Source organism: Heterocephalus glaber, unplaced genomic scaffold (assembly GCF_053883595.1).
Source record: "Heterocephalus glaber isolate CG9 unplaced genomic scaffold, H.glaber_assembly_v1.0 deba00000347, whole genome shotgun sequence".
In the NCBI taxonomy this organism is placed as follows: Eukaryota; Metazoa; Chordata; class Mammalia; order Rodentia; family Bathyergidae; genus Heterocephalus; species Heterocephalus glaber.
The window spans coordinates 38590826-38612480 of record NW_028258143.1 but is presented as its reverse complement, the minus strand read 5'-3'; the positions used below and the strand labels follow the sequence as shown (position 1 = coordinate 38612480).

The 21655-nt window shown below is 36.0% G+C and overlaps 1 protein-coding gene across 14 annotated transcripts in view; it reads right to left on the bottom strand.

Moving 5' to 3' along the window:
- The window catches only part of Pkp4 (plakophilin 4), a 238119-nt gene that overhangs the window by 167294 nt on the left and 49170 nt on the right, over window positions 1-21655 (bottom strand). For all 14 annotated transcript variants that reach the window (XM_004835902.3, XM_013076305.3, XM_021265989.2 and 11 more), the window contains one exon: window positions 1128-1264. In XM_004835902.3, the coding sequence (XP_004835959.1) occupies window positions 1128-1259 (132 nt within the window). In that variant the 5' untranslated portion in view covers window positions 1260-1264. The remainder of the gene's footprint in view (window positions 1-1127; window positions 1265-21655) is intronic.

Genomic DNA, 21655 nt, shown 5'->3' with positions numbered 1-21655 from the left:
TTGTTTCTTTCCTAACAGTGACAGCAGCTTAGACATTCCATAGTTTGGTGAAAGATGAAAACCATATTGACTTCAGTTTTCTTATGTCTTAAATTCTCAGTTTGTGGAATACTTAAAAACTTCAAATTTCAACAAGAAACAAAATATTTTGACATTTTGCTACTAGAATAACTTGTGAAATTATTTTTCTTAAAAACACAGCTCTAATGTCAGGTCTGTGAAATAAGTATGAAATAATCTGTTCATGTCACTTTTCTAGTTTAAGTTATGGTAAAATAATAAAGTATTAAATATTTCTTTACCATTGTCATCTTTAGTCATTCTACCTGCTGATACTGACTTAAAAGAATATCCCAGAAAATATGCAACATTTTGTTCATCTTTCTTGACACCTATTTAACAGTAAGATTATTAAAAAATTAGATTACTTCAGCTGAATAACTTTCACATGAGATATGTAATTTTTTGCATTAAAACTATCAGTAGAGCTTAAGAACCTTAAGAAATTAAATTCTACAATTCTAATTTCTCTAAGCACCACAGAGAAGACCTAATTTAGAAGGTTACTTAGATTTAAAAGGTATTAGTACCTTAAAAATAAACATAAACATGACACTGAAGCAAACTGGCACAGTTTGACAAGTTTTAGAACATTAGCTCACAAAATGAATATAACTGGATTCAGACAAACACACAAATACAGCTTTTATCCAAAAGTCACAGAGACAACCCTAATACCTATGATTAAAATGCTCAAAATACCTAAGGCTACTTACTACAAGCCTCAGGTTGCCAGAGCCCTGACAGCAAAGTCAGAATTGTGAAATACACTTTACAAGCTCTGCGTGCATGCACACACTCTGCAATGTGGGGGAGACAGAGACACCGATCACCATCGATATTGTCCTTACTTGCAGACGCACAAGTATCCTGCATGTTCCGATTCTGACTGGCACCTGGAGCAGCTCTACATGCCAGTCATCCCAATGTACTCAGGGATGTAAACACCTTATAATTAGAAAACGTGAAGGCGTCAAGGGCGTTAGACAAATTTAAAACACATCAAAGATTAATTTTTAAAGTCATTGAAGAAATAATTTGTTGTAAATTTCAATGAAACGATGTACCTGCTCCTTCACGGAAGCTAGAATAGTGGTGGCTGTGGTCTCGGGTTCCATGCCTGGGCCAGTGGAGGCAGCTTCCTGGTGGGTCTGTGGTTGCCCCTCCTCCGCCAGTGAGGCTTGCTCAGGAGCTGGCATTCCTCCTGCAATCAAGCAGGCAAAGGGTTAATACTTTCTCCCGAGCTCCTGCAGAGGCTGAGGATTTGGAGGGGGCTCCCAGAACTACAGTGGACTTCTACGGGAGTGATCACAACTCCTTACAGCTGTTTGATTTCTGAAATGCAACATCTAGGGCCAAAAGGACGGGTAGTACTACAAAAACTGAAAAGAATAAAATACCAAAGAAATATAAAAATTACTTAGACAATATTAAACAACATCATAGTAGAAAATGACACTAAAAAAATGTTGGAGAGGTGGGCTCTTCATTTAAAAAATACTAAGAATAGTAAGTTGACAGAATCTGGTTAAATGAATAGCTTTCCTAAACAGATAACCAATAAACAAATATGATTAACTTATCAGGAAACGAGATAATAAACATTCTAGGTTGCTACAGGAACCTAGTTTTCAGAGATGTACACAAAAAAGACATGCACCAACACTGACAGAAGAAGGTTTTGATTAATAACAGAAGCAGCTTGCAAAATAGCAAAAAAAAAAAAAAAAAAAGATTAGAATTCAAGAAAGGCTTAAAAATAAGCACACAGAACTCTGCAGTTCTTAAAAGGCAGGCAGTGCCTTAGTAACTAGCAACAAGGGTACCCTTGGTGGGGTCTCATGGCTAACCAGATTTCCTTAGCGGCCTATTATCCAAGATGACAATGGCTAGGGAGATGGTATTGAAAAGAGATCTATTTTCCAAGTCCACAGCTAGAGACAGAATAGGTTCTTAGAAGGAAACTGTGTATCCCAGTTAACTAACACCCTTTGCAAAGAGATGTACTGACCTGACACAGAATTTTACAATTTTGAAAAACAGCAGGAAAAAAAAGCCAACATAAGATGTTGTAAATATTTTAACAATTTGTTTACATGTCAGTCTCTATAACACAACTGTCTCCTTGAGACCACAAGTCTATACTATACCATGAAACTAACCTAGTGCTGGCATATGTAATAGGTACTCAGTCAATCTTTGCTGAATGAACCAAAGTATGAAGGAAGGATGACATCTTTTCACTATCTCACTCCAGCCAGCTGGCAAATCCCACCAAGTCATAGGATGCCTGAAAGACGGTATCTATTTAATGTGCCACACTTTATACTTATAAAGGAACACTTGAGATTATGACTATTTTTCTCAAAATTCTCATAATTCTTCCTAAAAATTATAACTTCATTTCAATTTCTTACCAACTAATATCCACAGAGTTCAAATTCTATAGTTCGATATGGAAATTTTTCCCCTATTTCAATATCAGCCTGTCATCCATTTTCATAATCATAAAGGGGAGATGCACATACCACTTGAGCTCCCATCTTGTTCCTCGCATTACTGACTTCCAGGTTAGTGGAGAGGGTTTAGGTTTCAGGTTTCTACTGGTGGTTGTTTGATTCTTGCCGTATTAATAGGCATAAATGGAGAATGGGTCTGATGGTTTTATTTGTGCACTTCTCCCTGGCTCCAGCCTCATAAGTTCTCATGCCTGCTAACTCCCAGTTTCATGGAGCATAAAGCTGAGGTGGACCCTAATTTGCAAGAAGGAAGATCTTCTTGAGTAGGAATGGTAGGAGGAGCTTCAGGCTTGGAGTAAATTTAGGATAAAAATCTAGGTGTTCTGGCTGGCGTGGAGGTGCACACCAGTAATTCTAGCACTTGGGGGCTGAGGCAGGAGGATCACTGTGTGCTTGAGGCCAGCCTGGGCTCCACAGTAAGTTCAAGACCAGCCTGAATTATATAGCGAAACCCTGTCTCAAAAAAACAAAAAAACAACAAACAAAAAATCTAGGTGCCCTGGAACAAGTTAACATTTCTCTCAGCTCTACTTTCCTCACTAATGAAAATGGCCTTAATAATTTTTTATACAAAATGGAATAATTCTATGACAATCTTTAGTTTAGATGGTATTTCACTGAGATGTAAAACACACTTAAAATATCATCTACTGGAAAAATTCTCTCTGTATCAAGTACTCATTAAAGACAAGGTAAGAGGATCTACAAAGAAAAAATTACTACAGATAATCCTATATTAGCATTTAGGGAAAGTAAAGATATAAAAGTATTTGATGCCACTGGAAAAAAACACACTTTAAAAGTAGCAGATGGCTGCAAAGAAGAAAAATGTTACTTTGCAACAGTGAAACAATGCTAAACACCAAAAGTTTTAAATGTCAAAACTATGTTATGAAACAAGCAATGTGAGAAAAGTCCAGTGGAAAAAAGAGAAAAGGAGAAACAGAAATGTCTTTGGAAAAGTATTCATCCTTACTAATAGGAAGAGTCATATTGTTTAAAGAAAGACATAGCATTACATTACTGCAACTATATCACTGTATCATGCTTTTACAGTATTAATCTGATGACCTTGATGGTCAATGAAATGAGACGAGCAATTTCTGAGTACCACTGTGCCCATGTACTAAGCAGGATGATTTGGAGGCACAGACAGAAGGCAGCTATGGCTCATCATCTAGGTGATGCAGCAAAACATGAACCAGATCAAGGCAAGGTATAGCAAGATGGAAATGATAACACAACACTAAATTCAACAAAAAGAGACTCAAAGAATGTATAGATTTGTAAAGGAATCTTCTGTAATGTTAAAAAAAAAACACAGGAAAGGAAATTTTCATAGGTAGGGATGATGTTTTATTCTGATTCTGTCACAGTGGACTGTTTGTATCACTAAAAGCTCTAAAAGGTTCTTCATCACTGGACTAGGATGAATCACAAGCAATCATAAACACTAGCTGAAGAGTGAAGACAATGGTTCACATGATTATTGAGAGTAAGACACTCACTTGTCCCTTATCTCTGGAATAATCCCAAAGAGGGCTACCACAATACAGACAAGTTATAAGCCCATTAAGGTTTTCTTTCCATTTTTCTTGTATTTCTTATAATTGTAGATCATTAAATGAGATGGAAGGAGTCAAGCTAAGTAAATCTAAAGACAGAGGTTGAATCCTATTTTTATCAAATACAGAAGTGAATATTTATAATGATTAGGGTCACAAAGTAATATCATTACTCTTCCCATTGGCAAGGAAGAAAAGGAATGAGTGAGAAAGTAGGCCTTGCATTTCCCTCAGCAACCTCAACTTGCCCAATTTGAGTGATGAGTCTGGAGATACAAGAAAATTTACAGGCTGCCGAACCAGTTTGAGGACTCTCCAGAGAATCACTGAGAATAAAAGATGTGGCAGAAAAATGGAAGGAGGAAAATGCCATGGCTGTATTTAGAAAATGGGAAGGTAGATTCTTCACATTACAAACTATATAGCTAGACAAGATCTTGGGCAAGATTCTTAACAGGATGTTACCCAAGAGTGATTTGTGGGAACCAAAAAGAAGCCCACCAAAGAAAAGTCATGTTCAGCTGGTCTAATTTCTCTTTTTGGCAGTGTAACCATGGAAATGCACTATGTCAAAACTCTAGTGAGGCATGTATGATATTAGAAGTTCCCCATGATACTATAATTAACACAGAAATGGGGCTGAAATAAGGGCAACTGCTGACTCCAACAATCTATAAATAGCTAAATGAAATATATCATCCTATTGAGGTTTCTAATGTAATGTAAGTTCTGACCTTTACCCAATCCTAACCAAAAAATGTAACCATGATATAAGTAATAATACACAAAACATGCCCAAAGTTTGCAATAACTAAAAATACTGCACTTAGCAGATAAGAAAATTAAAATACAAAAAAAAAATGTATTACTAAGCTGAAGTAATGAGCTACCTAGATTGAGAGAAAAACAAGATAAATGTTGGGTTAGCTTGGCAGCATGTTAAGAGAAAAAGGTGAGTACTTTAGGCTCAAGAGTGAAATGAGTGAGCCGAAAGCTAAGGTGATCCTATGTTGTGTTAATATAAGTATGACCTTCCTTCAGTTATGGCTCATCATATAGCTGATGCAGCACTGGGACACATCACTTCCAGTTATGGGTGGCACACTTATGGGAAGGGAGAGTGGATCCATTCCAGAGAGTATGAATAGGGTGTGGAAGGGACTCAGTTATTATTTCCAGGCATGGGAATGGTGATGAAATGAATAATACAGCTCCTATTCTTTGTGAGTTCAAGGCTTGGTAGAAGGCAGGACAGACAGTGGAAGAGGAGGAGAATGTCTGACTTGTGTAAGCAAGTGGATTCCACAAATCTCTGAAGGACTGCCATGGACAAGTAAAGTTAGAACCTAGGTTACAATCCCAGAAGCTAGACTAAAAACCAGGGGCTTTGTAACAAATATGTATTATCCTATGTTATTACAGTTTTAATGTTCTTAATAAAACTTGGCTAATGGCATATACTTTGAATTAAAATTAAAGGCTGAAAACACAAGAGAAAACTCAAGAAAGTCCCTTTTATTTCACAAGCTGACTGCCTCTGAAGGTGCCACATTCTCCACAGGAGAGGTTTGCACCTGAGTGGAGATGATTATGCAGTAAGGATGGTGTAGAAGGGATGCTGCCTGGGTGTGTGTTAGGAACAGGAAACTTTAAACATTCTAAATCTTGAGGTTGGCATTAAGATAAATATATTCTACAGTCTGAATTGTTCTGAATGTTTCTGATACCTTCAAAATGTTGACTACTGCAACATACTATCTCTGTGGACAGGCACCTGGACAGGAAATGATGGAAAGAGCACTGGCTATCTCTGTTTGGCTGTAGAAAGCTCAGAAACAATACCTGTGCACAACTCTTACACATGTGTATATGCATTTCTATGTTCTCATTTTACTTACTAAATTTCTTCTTTGGTCAGGTCTCTTATTAATCACATTGCTGGACTGCATTCTTTTGAGCCTTCTAACACACCTTTTGGAGGAAGGCTGCCTATGTATAACTGTGTTTCTATTATAATTTAAGACAAAGAGAAGCTTTTATGTGAAATTCTTATTATAATATTTTGTATGCACATGCACATGGATCTTAATTTTATATAGAACAATCACTGAACAATAAGCAATTTTTATGCTTAAGACAACAGGTCACATATACTCAGTATGATTACTGAAGGTTTCCTTTGGAGTTTATAGATGGAATATAGGGCACAATTTATAATTCAACATACATAATCCCTTTTATCACAGATAGTACTAATCCACAAAGTCATCTCTGTGCTAAATCTCTGAGATGGAAGATCAACTAAATACTGGATTTTCCTCTATTTACTGCCTTCTACTCTACTTATTGCTAATTTTTTGTCAAAGTATACTAGGTATACTTTGTTTCATTTTATCCAGTAAAATAAGTTGAAGTCTTATGTATTTTTTCTTTCCTTTATTGAGCTAATGTTCGGGAGTGTAAAACACCTTTTGGCAATTCATTTAGAATACTCAGGAAAATGCTACGTTGATGAGAACCACAATCTAAACTTCATAGAATAAAATACTGATGTTTTCCGCCGCCTGCCTCACAAGCGGAAGGACCCGAGTTCGATCCCCGGTACCAAAAAAAAAAACATTGATGTTTAAAAACAAAGTTAAAAAACTAAACCATAAAAAAAAAGTGTAAATAATTAAATTTGATTTTAAAACATAAAAAAACTATTAATATAGGATAATAAAAAGTTTAGGCATTAGATAAACAAAATATTTTAACAGTAAAAATAAAAAAATTACTAAAAGTATTATTATACAGCAAAGACAAGTTTTGCTTTAATTACAATGAAACTAGAAGATACACTATTACAAAAGAAAGGAATGAAGTATAGTACTGGGAAATTAAGAATATGCCTGTAAAACATCTTCAAAACCATATGGAGGGGCCGGGGATTTAGCTCAGCGGTTCCGCTGCATGCCTTGGCAAGTGCAAGGACCCTAGTTCGATCCCTGTACCTTAAAAAAAGAAAAACCATATGGAATCTCATCTAGAATTATAAAAGGAATACTAAATAAACTATTCACAGTTTGTTTGTTTTTTTTAAAAAAAACAGTATCTTGGAAATAGAAGCAGTAACAAAATCTGCAACTTTTGGAAGGATTAGAGATAATTAAATACTAATCTTCTAATTGTTCAGTTCATCCAAAAGCTGCATATTTATTAGCAAGAATTTGTATGGAATGAAACTATGTCAAATAGTTTAGTAATTCTACAGACAAATCTATGCACGGTAAACTGTTGATTTATGGATTTATTTTTACAATCCAAAGATCACTGCAAGATAATCTAATTTTTTAAAAGTAAAAGGTATGAATATATGGCCTTTCAAAAAAGAGATTAGCTAAAATAATTGACCAACAGTGAGGTGCTTAACCTTATTAGTAACTGGAAAAAACCAAATTAATACTGTAATGAAATACCAGTACACAACCACCAGAACAGCAAATCGTTTATTTAACTTTAAAGGAAGAAAGGGAAAAGGGGAAAGAAAGAAGAATTAAGATATATCATGGGGCCGGGGATTTAGCTCAGTGGCATTGTGCTTGCTTCAAAGGTGCAAGGTCCTGAGTTTGATCCCCAGTACACACACACACACAAAAATTATATATATATATATATATATATATATATATATAATGTATAGGTACAAATTCTGTATGATGAATGTTATTTTATATATATATCTAAAATATAATAATAAAATTAGTTTAAAAAAATAAATTCTGGTGAAGATGGAGAAAAATGGTAACTATCACATGCTAACAGGACCACCACTGTGAACTATATCCAGCAGCCTAGTAATCCCATTCCTAATTAAGTAGACATTCTTGTGCATGAACACCTGGAGAGATGTTCCTGGTAGTACTCTTTGTAAACTCATAAATTGTAAACAACCCGAGCAGAATGGCTATATTAAGAGTAGAATGGATATACTGTAGTATATTCATGCAATGTATTTCACCTGTAGTCATGAATCAACCACAATTCTCTCTCACAATCATAATGCTAAATATAAGAAGCAAGTTGGAAACGAATATAGACTGTTGCTTTACATCATTTGCAATTAAGGAATGGTAAGCCATATTAAACCTCAATCTGTTCACATAAAATATTTGTTTTCATCATTAGTTTTTCATAACAAGTGCCAATGTTAGCAAAGATTAAAGACTAATAAAATTACTAGTACGGTACATATAGGGTTTTAAAAATATGGTAATTGATGTAAGAATTCTAAAGACAATAAAAATAGTAAAATTATTTAAGAACTTAAGCATTTAATATTTATAAGGTCTATTAAAATAAGAAAACTAGGGCCAGGGATTTAGCTCAGTGGTTTCGCCGCATGCTGCGCAAGCACAAGGACCCGAGTTCGATCCCCGGTACTAAAAAAAAAAAAAAAAAAGAAAGAAAAAGAAAACTATATAATTCAGTAAAAAATTATAATCTTATATACTGCTTGTCTTTTTACTCATGACACTGGATTTTCTTTCTTCATGGACAAGCTAAATTGTATTCTAATGTCTTGAGATGCATAGTAGGCTGGCTGATCTCAAGTTCTGCATTAGACTTCTATTTAAATTATAAATTAATTTACTTGTAACTTTAAAATTTAATTTAAAATTCAAAATGAAGTTCTTATGGTTAGTAAATCTGGGAAGTACTGTAGAACAAGTTTTCCCTAGAAAAATCTCTAAGCATCTTGTTAAAGTGTGACCTGTGTACTAATTCACTCGTAGCTCCTCAGAACTTGTAGGAGTTACAGAATTTCAGGACTGCCCCAGAGCCTTCATGTGTATAAATCAACACCAATGCTTCAACACTTCCTTTCTTTCCCCTGGTGCTGAGGATCAAAGCCAGGTCCCCTCACAATAGGCAAGTGCTTTACCACTGAACTTCACCCTTGTCTCTCAACATTTATTTGACCACAGATCTCCACATATTCTTGGTTATCACCTATTAATATTCTAAGGTACATACTTTGGGAAACCTTGCAATATAATGGTCATTATCATTAATGAGCAAAGGTAGCTAGAAAGAAATACTGTTCTGCCTTTCACAAAACTTGGCTCTCTCCAACTTTTTCAATGATGTTGGTCTACTGAAAGGAAAGTATTAAGCACACTGAAGAAAATGGTATAAAAAATTTAAGTTCTTTTTGGTAAAGACTCTTGCAAATAAAATTAAACATGAAATTATGTTTTAGCTGTAAGATAAACACCAATTTCTTGAAAAGTTGGTTTCTAATTGAAGGAATGAATGATTCTTCCAGAAAAAGAACCTAGCCTGCTCTAGGGCAGGTGGAGTTTTTCATTTTTCTTCATGCATTTTTCATGAATTTCATGTGGAATTAGATAAAGTGTACAGTATACACTGGTACTTTGGATAGGCAAATCAACTCCCCATCTGGGATAATTAGCAACTTTCGCCTAAAACACATCTAGCTTAAAATAGCTGTTAATTTATAAAGTGCTTTTCTGAAAGCACAGGTAAAAAAGGAATGCTAACAGTTTTGAATTGGAGCATCATACAAACACTGGCTATATACATGTTTAAATTCTCTTTTTTTTTTGGTACCTGGGATCGAACTTGGGTCCTTGCGCTTTCAAGGCAGATGGCAGAACCATTGAGCTAAATCCCCAGCCCTAAATTCTCTTTTAATAAAGCTGATTTAAGCAAGTGATGCATCCAATGGTTTTTCAGTTTTTAAGTAGCTCTTTTTCACTAATATAGAAAACCTTAAATGTAACAAACATATCAAGAAAGCAGATTGTAGACTGTAATAACATTCTTTCCTCTGTCTTCAGCAAGTTAAAGCAAAAGGAAAGATCGTTATCTTTCAGTCTCTTTCACTATCTTAGACTCTGCATGCTGAATCCTGTATTTTGATTTGAAGGAGCCAAACACATTTTCACACTTAACATCTCCAAACAGCTTTCTGAAGAAAGCATAAGAAAAAATATCAGCTGTTATGGACAGAGCTTCTGGAATTTTGATGCTTTCACACAGAGCAAGAAATACAGTAAACTGTAACTTCCTATTTATTTTTCTGTATTTCCCTAACTGTACTCTATAGGTTCAGTGACAACAGAGACAATTTTCATTTCAATCACCACTGTATTTTCAGCACCTAGGAAAGTACCTGAAAAATAGTAGGTGTTCAATAAATTCTGTTCAATGGAAGGCAAAACAAACTGAGGATAAAGAATGACAATATAGGGACCAGGGATTTAGCTCAGTGGTGCCGTTGCCTGCCTCGCAAGCACAAGGTCCTGAGTTCGAACCCTGGTACCAAAAAAAAAAAAAAAAAAAGAATGATAACATATCTGTGTTTCATAGATAAAACCAGGCAGTGTTAGCTTTTGTGGCCATTAAGATGCTGAAAGACCTCTCAGTCTATCAGGAAGAAAAGGAATAAAAAGCAATGGCAAAGATGCATAAAACAGACTACAGTAGCAGTGACACGAAATCAGCTTTCGAAGGTGGCAAGGAAAATGAGAATTACTATAAAAACAAAGAAGCATAAAACATCACAATGTGTTGTTGTGCTAGGAGAATGTTAATGGTCTAAGAATGAGGTGGAGGAAGGGAAAAAAAGAACAGAAGAAAAGGAAGAAAACTCTAGAGTTGAGAGAAGGAACCACGAGGGCAGGGATGGCTTTAATTTTGCTTGAGATGTTGGTGAAGGTTGAGACAAGGAATTAAACTGAAACAAGTGCCAATGCCCTAGTGAAATGGGCTAATGTGACCTGGAGTTAGGTAACATTGATAAGGAGGAGTTAAAGAGAGTAAAAGTTAGATGGTGTCAACTTCTGAGAGAAATGGGGAAATGTCCTAAAGGCCAAGGGAGGAGTTAGAGGGTAACTCAACTGTGGGGAAAAGAAGACTTCAAACAAACAAACAACAAAACACAAATCAGCCAGAATCTACATGAAAAAACAATTACTCTTCTATCCTTCATATGCCAAGTCTCTGGAAATATAATAACGAATTTAATCCTAGGAAACCTTGTCTTTCACTGTCCAGGTGACCATTAATGAGATTACAAAGACATACTTGGGTACTACCACCCTCTTTACTTCAGAATAATCATAAATAGTATCCAGGCATAATAGGGAGCTGCTTCCTAACCTGAAGAAAAAGAGAACAGGCTGCCCCTAGGAGAACAAAAATTTTAAAAAATCAAAAAATAAATATGAGATTGGGTATGAACAGAAATAAACTTGGAATCAGTAAAATATCCCCCTCAAGAGATATGTAAACTATAAAACTATAATCAAGGAACAAACCACAATATCTGGACCAAAATTAGAATATAACTATGATGTATCATGCATAAATGCCATCAGAAGTGGAGAAGGGGATAGACAGTATTAAGCACAAAAAAGGAAAACTTGGATTCCCACCCTGTCTGGGAAAATAAAACAGGTACAGAATTATCTTCACACTTAGGCACAGAGGCGGTCTTGAGATGAAATCTCTCTTGCAATATCTCTTCCTCTGTTAGGATTCTAGGCCTAATATGGCAACATTTATCCTGGTGCAGGAGAGCCTGTTTAGCAAACACAATTGAATATTGTGGTAATTCTAAATTGAGAAAGTTATCTGACTTATATATAATCCCAGTTCTTAGAACTGTCTGAGGGTGGCCTCGGGACTGCAGTGACTTCAGAGCTTTGTGGTATGATTTTGGAGAGGTCTGTTGCTACCAATAGTTGTCCTTCCTAGAGGACAATCTCATTGAGTATTCAATGTTCCAATTCAGATATTTAAAAACAGGCTAACACAAAACCTATACAATGAAAAAGCTAGTCACCATGAGTAACATGTTTAAAACATGCTGAAAACAGCTATATAGATATACATAATAAAAATGTACAAGCTACATTAATGGAGTAAATGCTATGTGCACAAGGTCACACCACTGCTTGTCAGTCAGAATCTGTTCCACCTGACATGGCTGCCTAAGAACAGTTTACACCCCAGTGCTCCACGAAACTCGACCGTGGCCCCTCAGCAGCTGCACTTCAGCATTACACTGCTGCCGTGTGTGCATTAACTGAACTCTATTCTCAAAATTCATTAGTATAAATCGTCTTTTAAAAGTGATGCCTGAATTCTGGGATATCTTTTAAGTCTAATAATTTGTTTTAAAATTTTGCTTTCACAAAACAGTGTGTTTAAATTTCATTGAAAGTGCAAACAATTTCAATACCAAGATCCAGGATAACATGGATCAGTATTGTAAATATAATATCCAGAGACCACTGGCAATTATCCCCATTTTGAACATTTTAAAATCCAGCTTGTCCTCATTAAAGTAATAGTGTTTTGGGGAGACAGATCTTTTGCAAATGGGAAAGGGACCAAGAGATGGAAGAAAGGAGGAGGACGAGAGGAAGAGAAATAAAACGAATTAAAATGCGTTTTGTATATATGCCGATTCCCCACTGTGAATGTAATCATTATGTACTGCAAACATGTACTACAAAAATTTAAAAATTAAAAAAAATAATACTTCTTCATGTGTTTCTAGTCTGGTCATCTGAAGAATATAGATACATATGTTCTTGCATATGTAATAATACAGGTATAGAACTGTCTTCCAATTTGCACTTAGCAACCAACAAGCTTCTCTCTAAACAAGGTATATCATAACATTTAAAAAAAACCAGTAATCATTTGTACCGTGCCATCTCTACTCCCTTTAACACTCCTCATTTTATGACTACATACACTTTCCTGAAGGTTTTTTTTCCCTAAAAACCTAATGGAGTTGATTCAGACAGAATAGGATATTATGACTACCTTCTGTTTGCATGTGGTCTTATCTTACCTATAATAAAGATTAAAAGGCATGTCCTAGTCAGAGAAAAGGTAAATGTTTCCTGTATAAAAATCTGTACAAAAATATAACTGAAAATAAAAATGTTTCACTTTGAAAATGTCTTCCTAATGGTCGGTCTCCTGTCTCTGATAAATACATTTGTCACTGCTTTCCAGAAGGAAATCTAGTCAGGTGACACAGTTAACTGAGAATATGTAATTCATAAGATGAACAATACATTAGAATTTTAAAGTTAAAGCAAATTGTCCAAATCACTCATTTCTTCCAAAGGATAGAGTATTTGTTTTGAAGTTCTGGTAAATCACAGCATTTACATAAAATTGTGCATTTTAAATTAACCAAAAAGCACCCTTCTGATCAACATAATATGACATGTACAGAAAATAAAAAGCATTAATTTAAAGGCCTTGGGAGAAAGCTCCCATCTGGTAACATGATCTCAGAGGAGTCTACCATGGGTTTTGCAAATCTCTGCATACTCCTTGTTGCCTCCATCTCTCAGAAGGGTCTTCTCTCACCTGACTCAGGCTTACAGGGGCCTTCCTTTGTCACTCTGTGGTCTGCTAGAATTGAGCTGAACTTTGAAGAATGGTGAAAGGGGGCCAAGGGTATAGCTCAGTGATAAGAGTGTATGCCTAGCACGGGGCAAGGCCATGGGCTTGATTCTCAGCAGAGAGGGCAAGGAAGACGATAAGGGATCAAGGACAATAGTAGACACATAGATCACAAAACAAATCAGAGGCAAAAGTCAGGTGGAAATTTGGAAGGCATCCCCCTGCATCTGCTTGGCCCAAACGGTAGTGGGCATTCTTGCTGGCGGCAGTTCCCTCTCAGCAAAGCCACTCTGTACGGGTCTCTTCTCATGCCTTCAAGCAACTGCTTGTGGCTAAGAAGTGAACTCAGCTCCCAGGCCCCATCCCACTCCAAACTCCGGCCGGCTCTTGTCATTTCAGTCCACAACCAAGTATAAATCCAAACTGACTGCCACCCACATCATCCATTACCATGAGGTTTCTTCCTTTCACGCACAATTCCTAAGTCCTTACAAAAGCATTCCTCACTGCATTCTGGAATTCCTTTTTTTGCTTGTTTTAGGTAACTCACTCCTCTAATATAACCAACCTAGGTCAAGAATTAACCACACACAATGCTCATCATGTCCAACTTGCTTGTGCTCTGTAAAATATCCCCTCATCTAGTTAAATTTACGTTTCTTGTCCTCTGTATTTTCTACAGTGTCTAACATGTGTGCTGAGGCATTTAATAAAATGTCTGCTGACAGAACTGGTTTTACTATTCCAGGAGTTGAAAATAGAAACTGGCACTATACTACTGCACTTACGGAAAATGGTTTAATATATTAGATTGCTCATATTCAGACACAAAGAACCTGCTTCCTTAAAGAAGTCTTTTGTTCATTTGTTGGCAATAAAAATGTCAGAAGGAATCAGATTTCATCTTTAATCTTCCTAGTTGGGTAACTTGTTTCTTTTTGGGTGAGGTTTTAAATTTCTTTTGAAGAAAGAATTTAAGAAAATAACCACAAGTCAAGGAAGTTACATTCCACTGCCAGGAGATAACATAACCTATGTCACAATGTGGTCACACTAGTACTTCTAAATTCTCACCTGCATAGTGTATAAGTGACCTTGTGAATCAGAGCTGTATTCTAGCAGCTATCTAGAAAGCTTATTATCAAAGTCTTGATTATGTCTTAATGTACTGAAACATCACCTGAGCAGGGTAAATGAGTAAGAAAATGAAAAGACTACATTATTTCACATTTTAAAAACATATTTTTGTTGCTGCCAATAAAAAAACAGATATCTCTGCCCTGATTTAAAGAAATCAAAAGCAGTATTTGGTGATGAGTGTGTAAAACTATGTCAAAGGTTTACATCTCTGACAATTGTGTTAGTTTTTAATTTTTGCTTAATACTTCATTTATTCAAAGTGTAAAGAAAGTTTCACTCTAGCAAACTGAATTGATTACAACTTTATATCAGAATCTAAATGTGATATAAAAACTCCAAAAACAAATATTTTGAGGTTAATGAGTTAAGAGGTCCCTAATGCATTTTTGTGCCATTTTAATTCTTTTCAGGGAGTTTGCTTATTAATTTGAAGATAATAAACTTTAAGTTGAAGTTCAATGACAGGAACATACTTTTCTTGGATACTAAAGAAAGTCTACCTAATTTCTTTGAAAGGCGAAACATTACCAATAAAGTATGGCATTACAGAGTATAAATAAGTAACGGTTAATAAATATTTAGAAACCTGGCAGTGCGAAGAAAGAGAGCACATGTTAGACAACTTTCCACAGCCACCCCTAAATTTCTCCACAATTCAGGTTACGGTACAAATATAAAAGTTTGATACCCAATCAGCTTACTAGGATTATAAAGGCTGTGTCAAAAGTCCCATCTGTCCACATGGAAGTATATATGCTCACAACTCTCAAGAATTACAGGGCCGAGTGGTTCCACCTCCTGCCTCGTAAACGCAAGGTCCTGAGTTCAATCCCCGGTAACCGCCCCCCCCCCAAAAAAGAAAAGAATACCCAGTGCTTTTTTCCTCCTCTTGGGCCGGGGATTTAGCTCATTGGTTTCGCGGCCTACTGCGCAAGCGCGAGGGGGCCCGGGTTCGATCCCCAGTACCAAAAAAAAAAAAAAAAAAAAGAATTACAGCAACATGTATAATCTTGAACATCAGAGGTAGCATGGTAAATAAGACATTTAATTTAATGTTTGGTGAAGATGGTGCAAGCTGGCACTTTGATGGAGTAGAAAAAGAAACTGAAAGGGCAATCTGTTCATGTTATAGCCCAATAATTTTCTCCTCGTTCTGAGTCACTACTACTACTCTGACATCAGCTGGATCTTTCGGCATCAATTTTCTACCTATATATCAATTATAAACTATAACAAAACCCATGCTAAAATTGTCTGAGAAAATAAGGAATTGCCTAGGACATGCAGTGGTTTCTAACTTTGCCTCACTGGCACCTTCATTTCTAGTTTTGATGTCTAATACAGTATGTCTAAAGGAAGTAATGCTTTTGTGTACAGCAAAAACTGGACATACCTATTACAAGAGAAAGGCAACAGCCATCCTGCAGCAGAGCCACAATAAGCAGAGGTGAAGGAAGTCCACTAGAGGAGAGGAAACTAGAAATTTCAATCACAGACAGAAGCTGACCACAGAGAGCAATAGGTTCACACCACTCACGCTGCATGGAACCAGCAACAAATATTTAGACAGCTTTTCCTACACAGTATCCCACAATCAAAGAAATTCTATGGACGCCAAAGCCCCAGTATCTTATCTGACTGCTTAAAAAATGTATTTCCTCTTCTCTTTTGATATCTGTAAGAGAAGCAGAAGTCTGAGCAAAATCACAATGCTATATTCAGTAATTTCATGCTCACAAAAGAACCACAAAATACTAAACGAAGAAGCCAAAGTCTATATCCAAATCAAGACCTGCAATTTTTTCCCACAGAGTAGTGTTTTTCAAATGGGGAAAGTTTAGCAAGGGAATAAGTGAGGAAAGGGTGAGATAAAACACATCAGAGAGTTAGTTGGAGTAATCTCATGTTGACAGGACTGAGTCCCAGTTTCACGGTTTCAATTGATCTTCACCATTGTGATACCTAAACCAGAGGCTGGCTTTCACTTTACCTTCAACTTATCAGCTGCCATGAACAGCTACTGAAATTACATCACAACATAGCCACCCATTAACAGTATGAACTCATTTCCACACCTTCACAGTAACTTAGAAATATTGAGAATAATTCTCTCTATAGACTTAAATTCATGATTTTGATTCAATACATGATAAGCACTTATGGATCACTATATCTTCACTATTGCAAACTACGTGGAAGAAGATAATAAATACAGAATTTTAAAATGTCCAAATGATAGTGACGTGACCTTGGCCTTTAAAGCAAAAGAAAGAACAAAACAGACAGTGGCTATATGGAACCGACTCTATGCTGACCAGGAATATCCCTTGACCATTCCCATTCTACCTTTCAAGAATTTCACAGTGTTATTTAAGAGTAGTGACAGCAAGATAACAAGAATATGCCCTCTGAAGTGAGTACAATCATGAATGACCATAAAATAAATATGGTACTTTTAGAATTTAGCAGTTCTCTTCTTCAGTACTCTTGATGTGTCTTCTCCAATAAGAAAATCAAATATTTTAACAATTGGCTGGCTCATTCATGCCAAAAGTATACAAGATGAAATTACATTTACAGAAACTTCTTGGCAAAATTTCACATAAACACGTAAGTTAGAGCAAATAGGGAAAAGACCCATTCTAATATTAGTTCCTTCAGAATGTTCTCATCTATAAAGCTTTTCTAAAAGGTTAACTATAAACAGACACAAGTACAAATTTTGAATATATAATTGTTACTTCATGATCAAATTTCATAAACAACATACAGCAAGTAGTATTTAAACATAGCAACTGTATTGTTGGTTCCAAGGAAGCCCTGGTACCAAAGCATAGTCAAGAAGCACTGCTGTCAGAAAGCCCTGAGGTCAGTGATGCATATCTAAACATTTTTGTGGTTAATTATATCCTGGCAACATATACTTAAAAACTGATAAAAACAATAGCTTCAAAGTACTCCAGAAATCAGAAGGACCACGAAGATCAGATAGTTGAGTAGTTTTCCAAATGCCTTATTTTCTAAATAGTCTTATTCTAAGTAACATTGAGAGGAACACTAACATAATAAAAACATTAATTTCTCCTTCCAAGCCACTTTTGCCTAGTACACCATAATCAGGGCAAAGGTCCCCTTCCTTGGAGGAAGGCCACTGAACATCAAGGATTATGCTATGTGCTAAGAGCAAGAAGGCTCAGAGCTGAGAAGCTACTTGCCCACAAGGTTCCACCTGGGCCTGCTGGCTCTCAAGGCAGGACTCTTTCAAATATAAGGGACTACGAAAGCAATACAACTATAAAAGAAAAGTGAGTCTATTCTTACCTAACTCAAAAGTACTTTCTCCATATTATACAACCAATCTTTTCAATATTTATATTTTACAGTATATAGCCAGGAGGAAAATGTTCGGGCTTACTATTTTTCAAGTGTTTTATGTCTCAAAATGAGGTCTGTAACAGCTCACAGCAGAAGGTTGTACCACCAAGTATCTGAGAGGCCTTCCTCTCAGGAGTCCTGGGGGCACTGAGGCGGGAGGCAGTCATTCTCAGACCCTACCGCCCACACATCTGTATCCCATGAACAGCAAGCAGTTCTCTACCTCTCGCTCCACTCCCTTTGCAATTGCTGTTCCAGGTCCTGACATTCCTGGACCCCAGATCTTTGTCCCTTACTTCATGTAGCTAAGTCATCTCACCTGAGAGGTATTCCTTGATCCCAGCCCCCACCAATTCCCTCCCAGTCACCACAGAAAACCCTCACTCCTATCCCCTCCCCACCCTGCTTCATCTGATATGTCTGTCTCATCCCCCCTCACCTCAAACATGTTACTTGACTATCAAATATTGTTCACTGGTTTATCAAAAGCAACAGCTGTTACAGGAGCACAGAAGAATACACTTTGGCCTCTGTGAAGCCCTGGCTACATGGCTCAGGGTCCTGATTTTTATTCCTCTTAAGTTCCAGGAGTTCCTAAAGGCAGTCTCTGGTTTTCCTGGTAGGTGTACATTTAGGGGGTGGATGGAATAATAATGCTTTGATGATAGCTTCTAGATTACCCACTAAAACTCTGGTTGTGGAGCACTAAGCTCAGTTTTTACTTCCGTGGCTCCCAGGCATCAACAGAATGTCCTCCCAGATCCTCAAACTCAGCATACGGAAAGCTGAGTTCATCATCTTAACACTGCATAACATACACAGTAAATTTCTTTGAAAGCTCTAAAGCCATTCAAAATAGTTATCTAGTCCAGTCTGTCCAGATCTTTGTGAAATAAACAGCAGTATAGAACTATTTTATAGGCTATACTCCATGAACTCATGCTGGTCAAGATCAGGACAGGAATGGAATTTTATCTTAATTTCCATCTGAAAACACTTTATTAAACTCTTCTGCCCAATGTTTTACTGTGGAAGAAACACCTTTGTGAAGATTAACACAAACAGGATATTTGGCAATCTATAGTAACTCTTATGTGTTATAATCAACAGGACAACCATGAAGAACAAAGATATCACTGAATTTGCAATTAAAAGTTGGAAAGATGTAACATTACAAAGAAATTCAATACTGAACTCTCCTAATAAACTTTGTTAGAATCCAACAACAAAAGCAAGGACAGTAGTGGACAACTATAATCACAGCTACTGAGGCTGGGGCAGAAGGACTGCCAAATTCAAGGCCAACTTGGGAAATGTAATAAGACCTCATCTTTAATAAAGAATATTAAATTTTAAAATAACAAAGAATTTGAAATTCCTGTGGACTTGTAAGAAGGATGTAATAGTAGTATCTAATTTGCTACATATTTATATTTCATATAAAGTAATAATTTCTTAGAAAAAGATTTTTCTAGCTGGGTGTAGTGGTACATCCCTGTAATCCTAGCATTCTGGGAAACTGGGGTAGGAGGATCACAGTTTGAGCAGTTTAGTGACTTGGCAAGACCTCTCTCAAAATGGAAAGAAAGGGGCCGGGGATTTAGCTTCATGGTTCTGCCACCTGCCTTGCAAGTGCAAGGACCTGAGTTCAATCCCCGATACCAACAAAAACCCAGAACAAAAACAAAAAAAAAAATAAAGTTAAAAAAAAAAATGGAAAGAAAAAACAAAAAAAAGAGGGGGCCAGGGATGTAGCTCAGAGTGAATTCAAACCCAAGGGAGGGGGCTGGTTTATAAAATCAAAAGGCTAGGATGAATAAATGAATCCAAATGACCACCAAAGAGATTTTAAATTACTACTCCCTATTCAAAGTAGTACTACTAATAAGTAAAAAACATTGTGAGGAAATGAGATTTTACATTTAATTTGTCTTCTGTTCTTCCAGGTATAAGGACAACTATCAATGAGATAACTATCCTTTGAGACTGTATGAAAAACACAGTAATGTTAAACATCAATAAACCAGACAACTCTCAGATATTCGAAGTTGGATCAGCCAGGTTTTGAAGAAGTAACTCCGTTATGCTGAGGGGAGTGAGCCACTTATTTGTTCACTGCAACACTTAGTGATCAGGTAGCACTAAGTATCAGGCCATGCACTTCATAGGAACCTTACTATATTGTGTTCCTAACTCTAATGCAAAGTTGACAATATCAAAGTCATTGGGAATGCTCCATGCACCACACCTCAAATTACTAAAGAAAAGTAGCAAATGCACATTTGATCACTCGTCAAGTAACAGGAATCACACTGTCAGCACTATATAAATTTAAATAAAGTAAGTACAGTGCCGTGTCCTATAAACAGCAAAAACAGGATATGGTTTTTGTAAAAAAATGAAAAATAACTTTGTGAACCACAAAACTCTATCATGAACTTTTCCTATGTTCTCTTATATCTTAAACTCATTAGAGTTTATAAACTCATGGTGCCCCATTTCATGAATATTCCTGTTTATAAACAATTCAGTTCTCAAACAAATGCATTCAATAAAATTTTGCTTCTGTTCACAAATTCCACATTGGGCCATAAACACAACCGCGGTCATCTTTCCCACACAAACACAAATGTGGTCATCCTCTCCAACATTGTAAAACATATTAAGTTAATGAACTGAGGTATCTCTGTATTTGAAAATCACTGCTTACCAGAAATCCTAAATCAGTGATTCTCAAGGTGTGATCCAGCAGTATCAGCAACAGCCAGAATGACTGAATCAGAAACTGTAAGTCTCAAAATATGTTTTTAACAATCCATTGAGGCAATTCTGATATACACTTAAAAGGTTGAGAACCACTGTCTTACAGTAAGAATCATGAGGAAATATAATTGAGTAAAGCGTTTTTATAACTATGAAGATGAAAATAGTTTGGGCTTATATTTGTAGAAAGTTTTCTAATAAAAACATTAAAGATAATTTCTTCTTAATTACATTTACAGATAAAATGCTGTACTCAAGAACTACCTCAAACATATTTAATTTATAGACCTTTAGAATAGAAATAGTACTAAGTAAATGACTAGTATAATCTTAGTCCAGCTGCTAAATTTTCAAATTAAATAGAAGGCTGAAAGCACTTGGAATGTCCAAATTTTTGACATAAGATTTCAATGAGAAATGGAAGATACTAATTTCGGAAGCAAAATTTAGAAATTACAGAAATTACTTCAAAAATAGGATTTAATAAAATATAAATTTACATATGGAATATAATTTCATTTTACAAAAAGTCTGTTTTATAAAATTACTCATGGGATTTATAATTAAAGGGCAAGCATTAATGTCTTTGTTTATAAATTATCAGAATGTTTTTGAATCCTTGGGGAGGAAATTAGAGACAAAAGGAAAATCAAGAGAATACTGCACAGCTAAAGAGTCAATAGTCAGTCACCAGTTAAATATAACAATTTAAAGATAAAACATTACTGGAATTCCTTTTACTAGATCTTCTACTTGAGGTGACACCCATCTATGAAATATTAGAAGCAGAGCAGA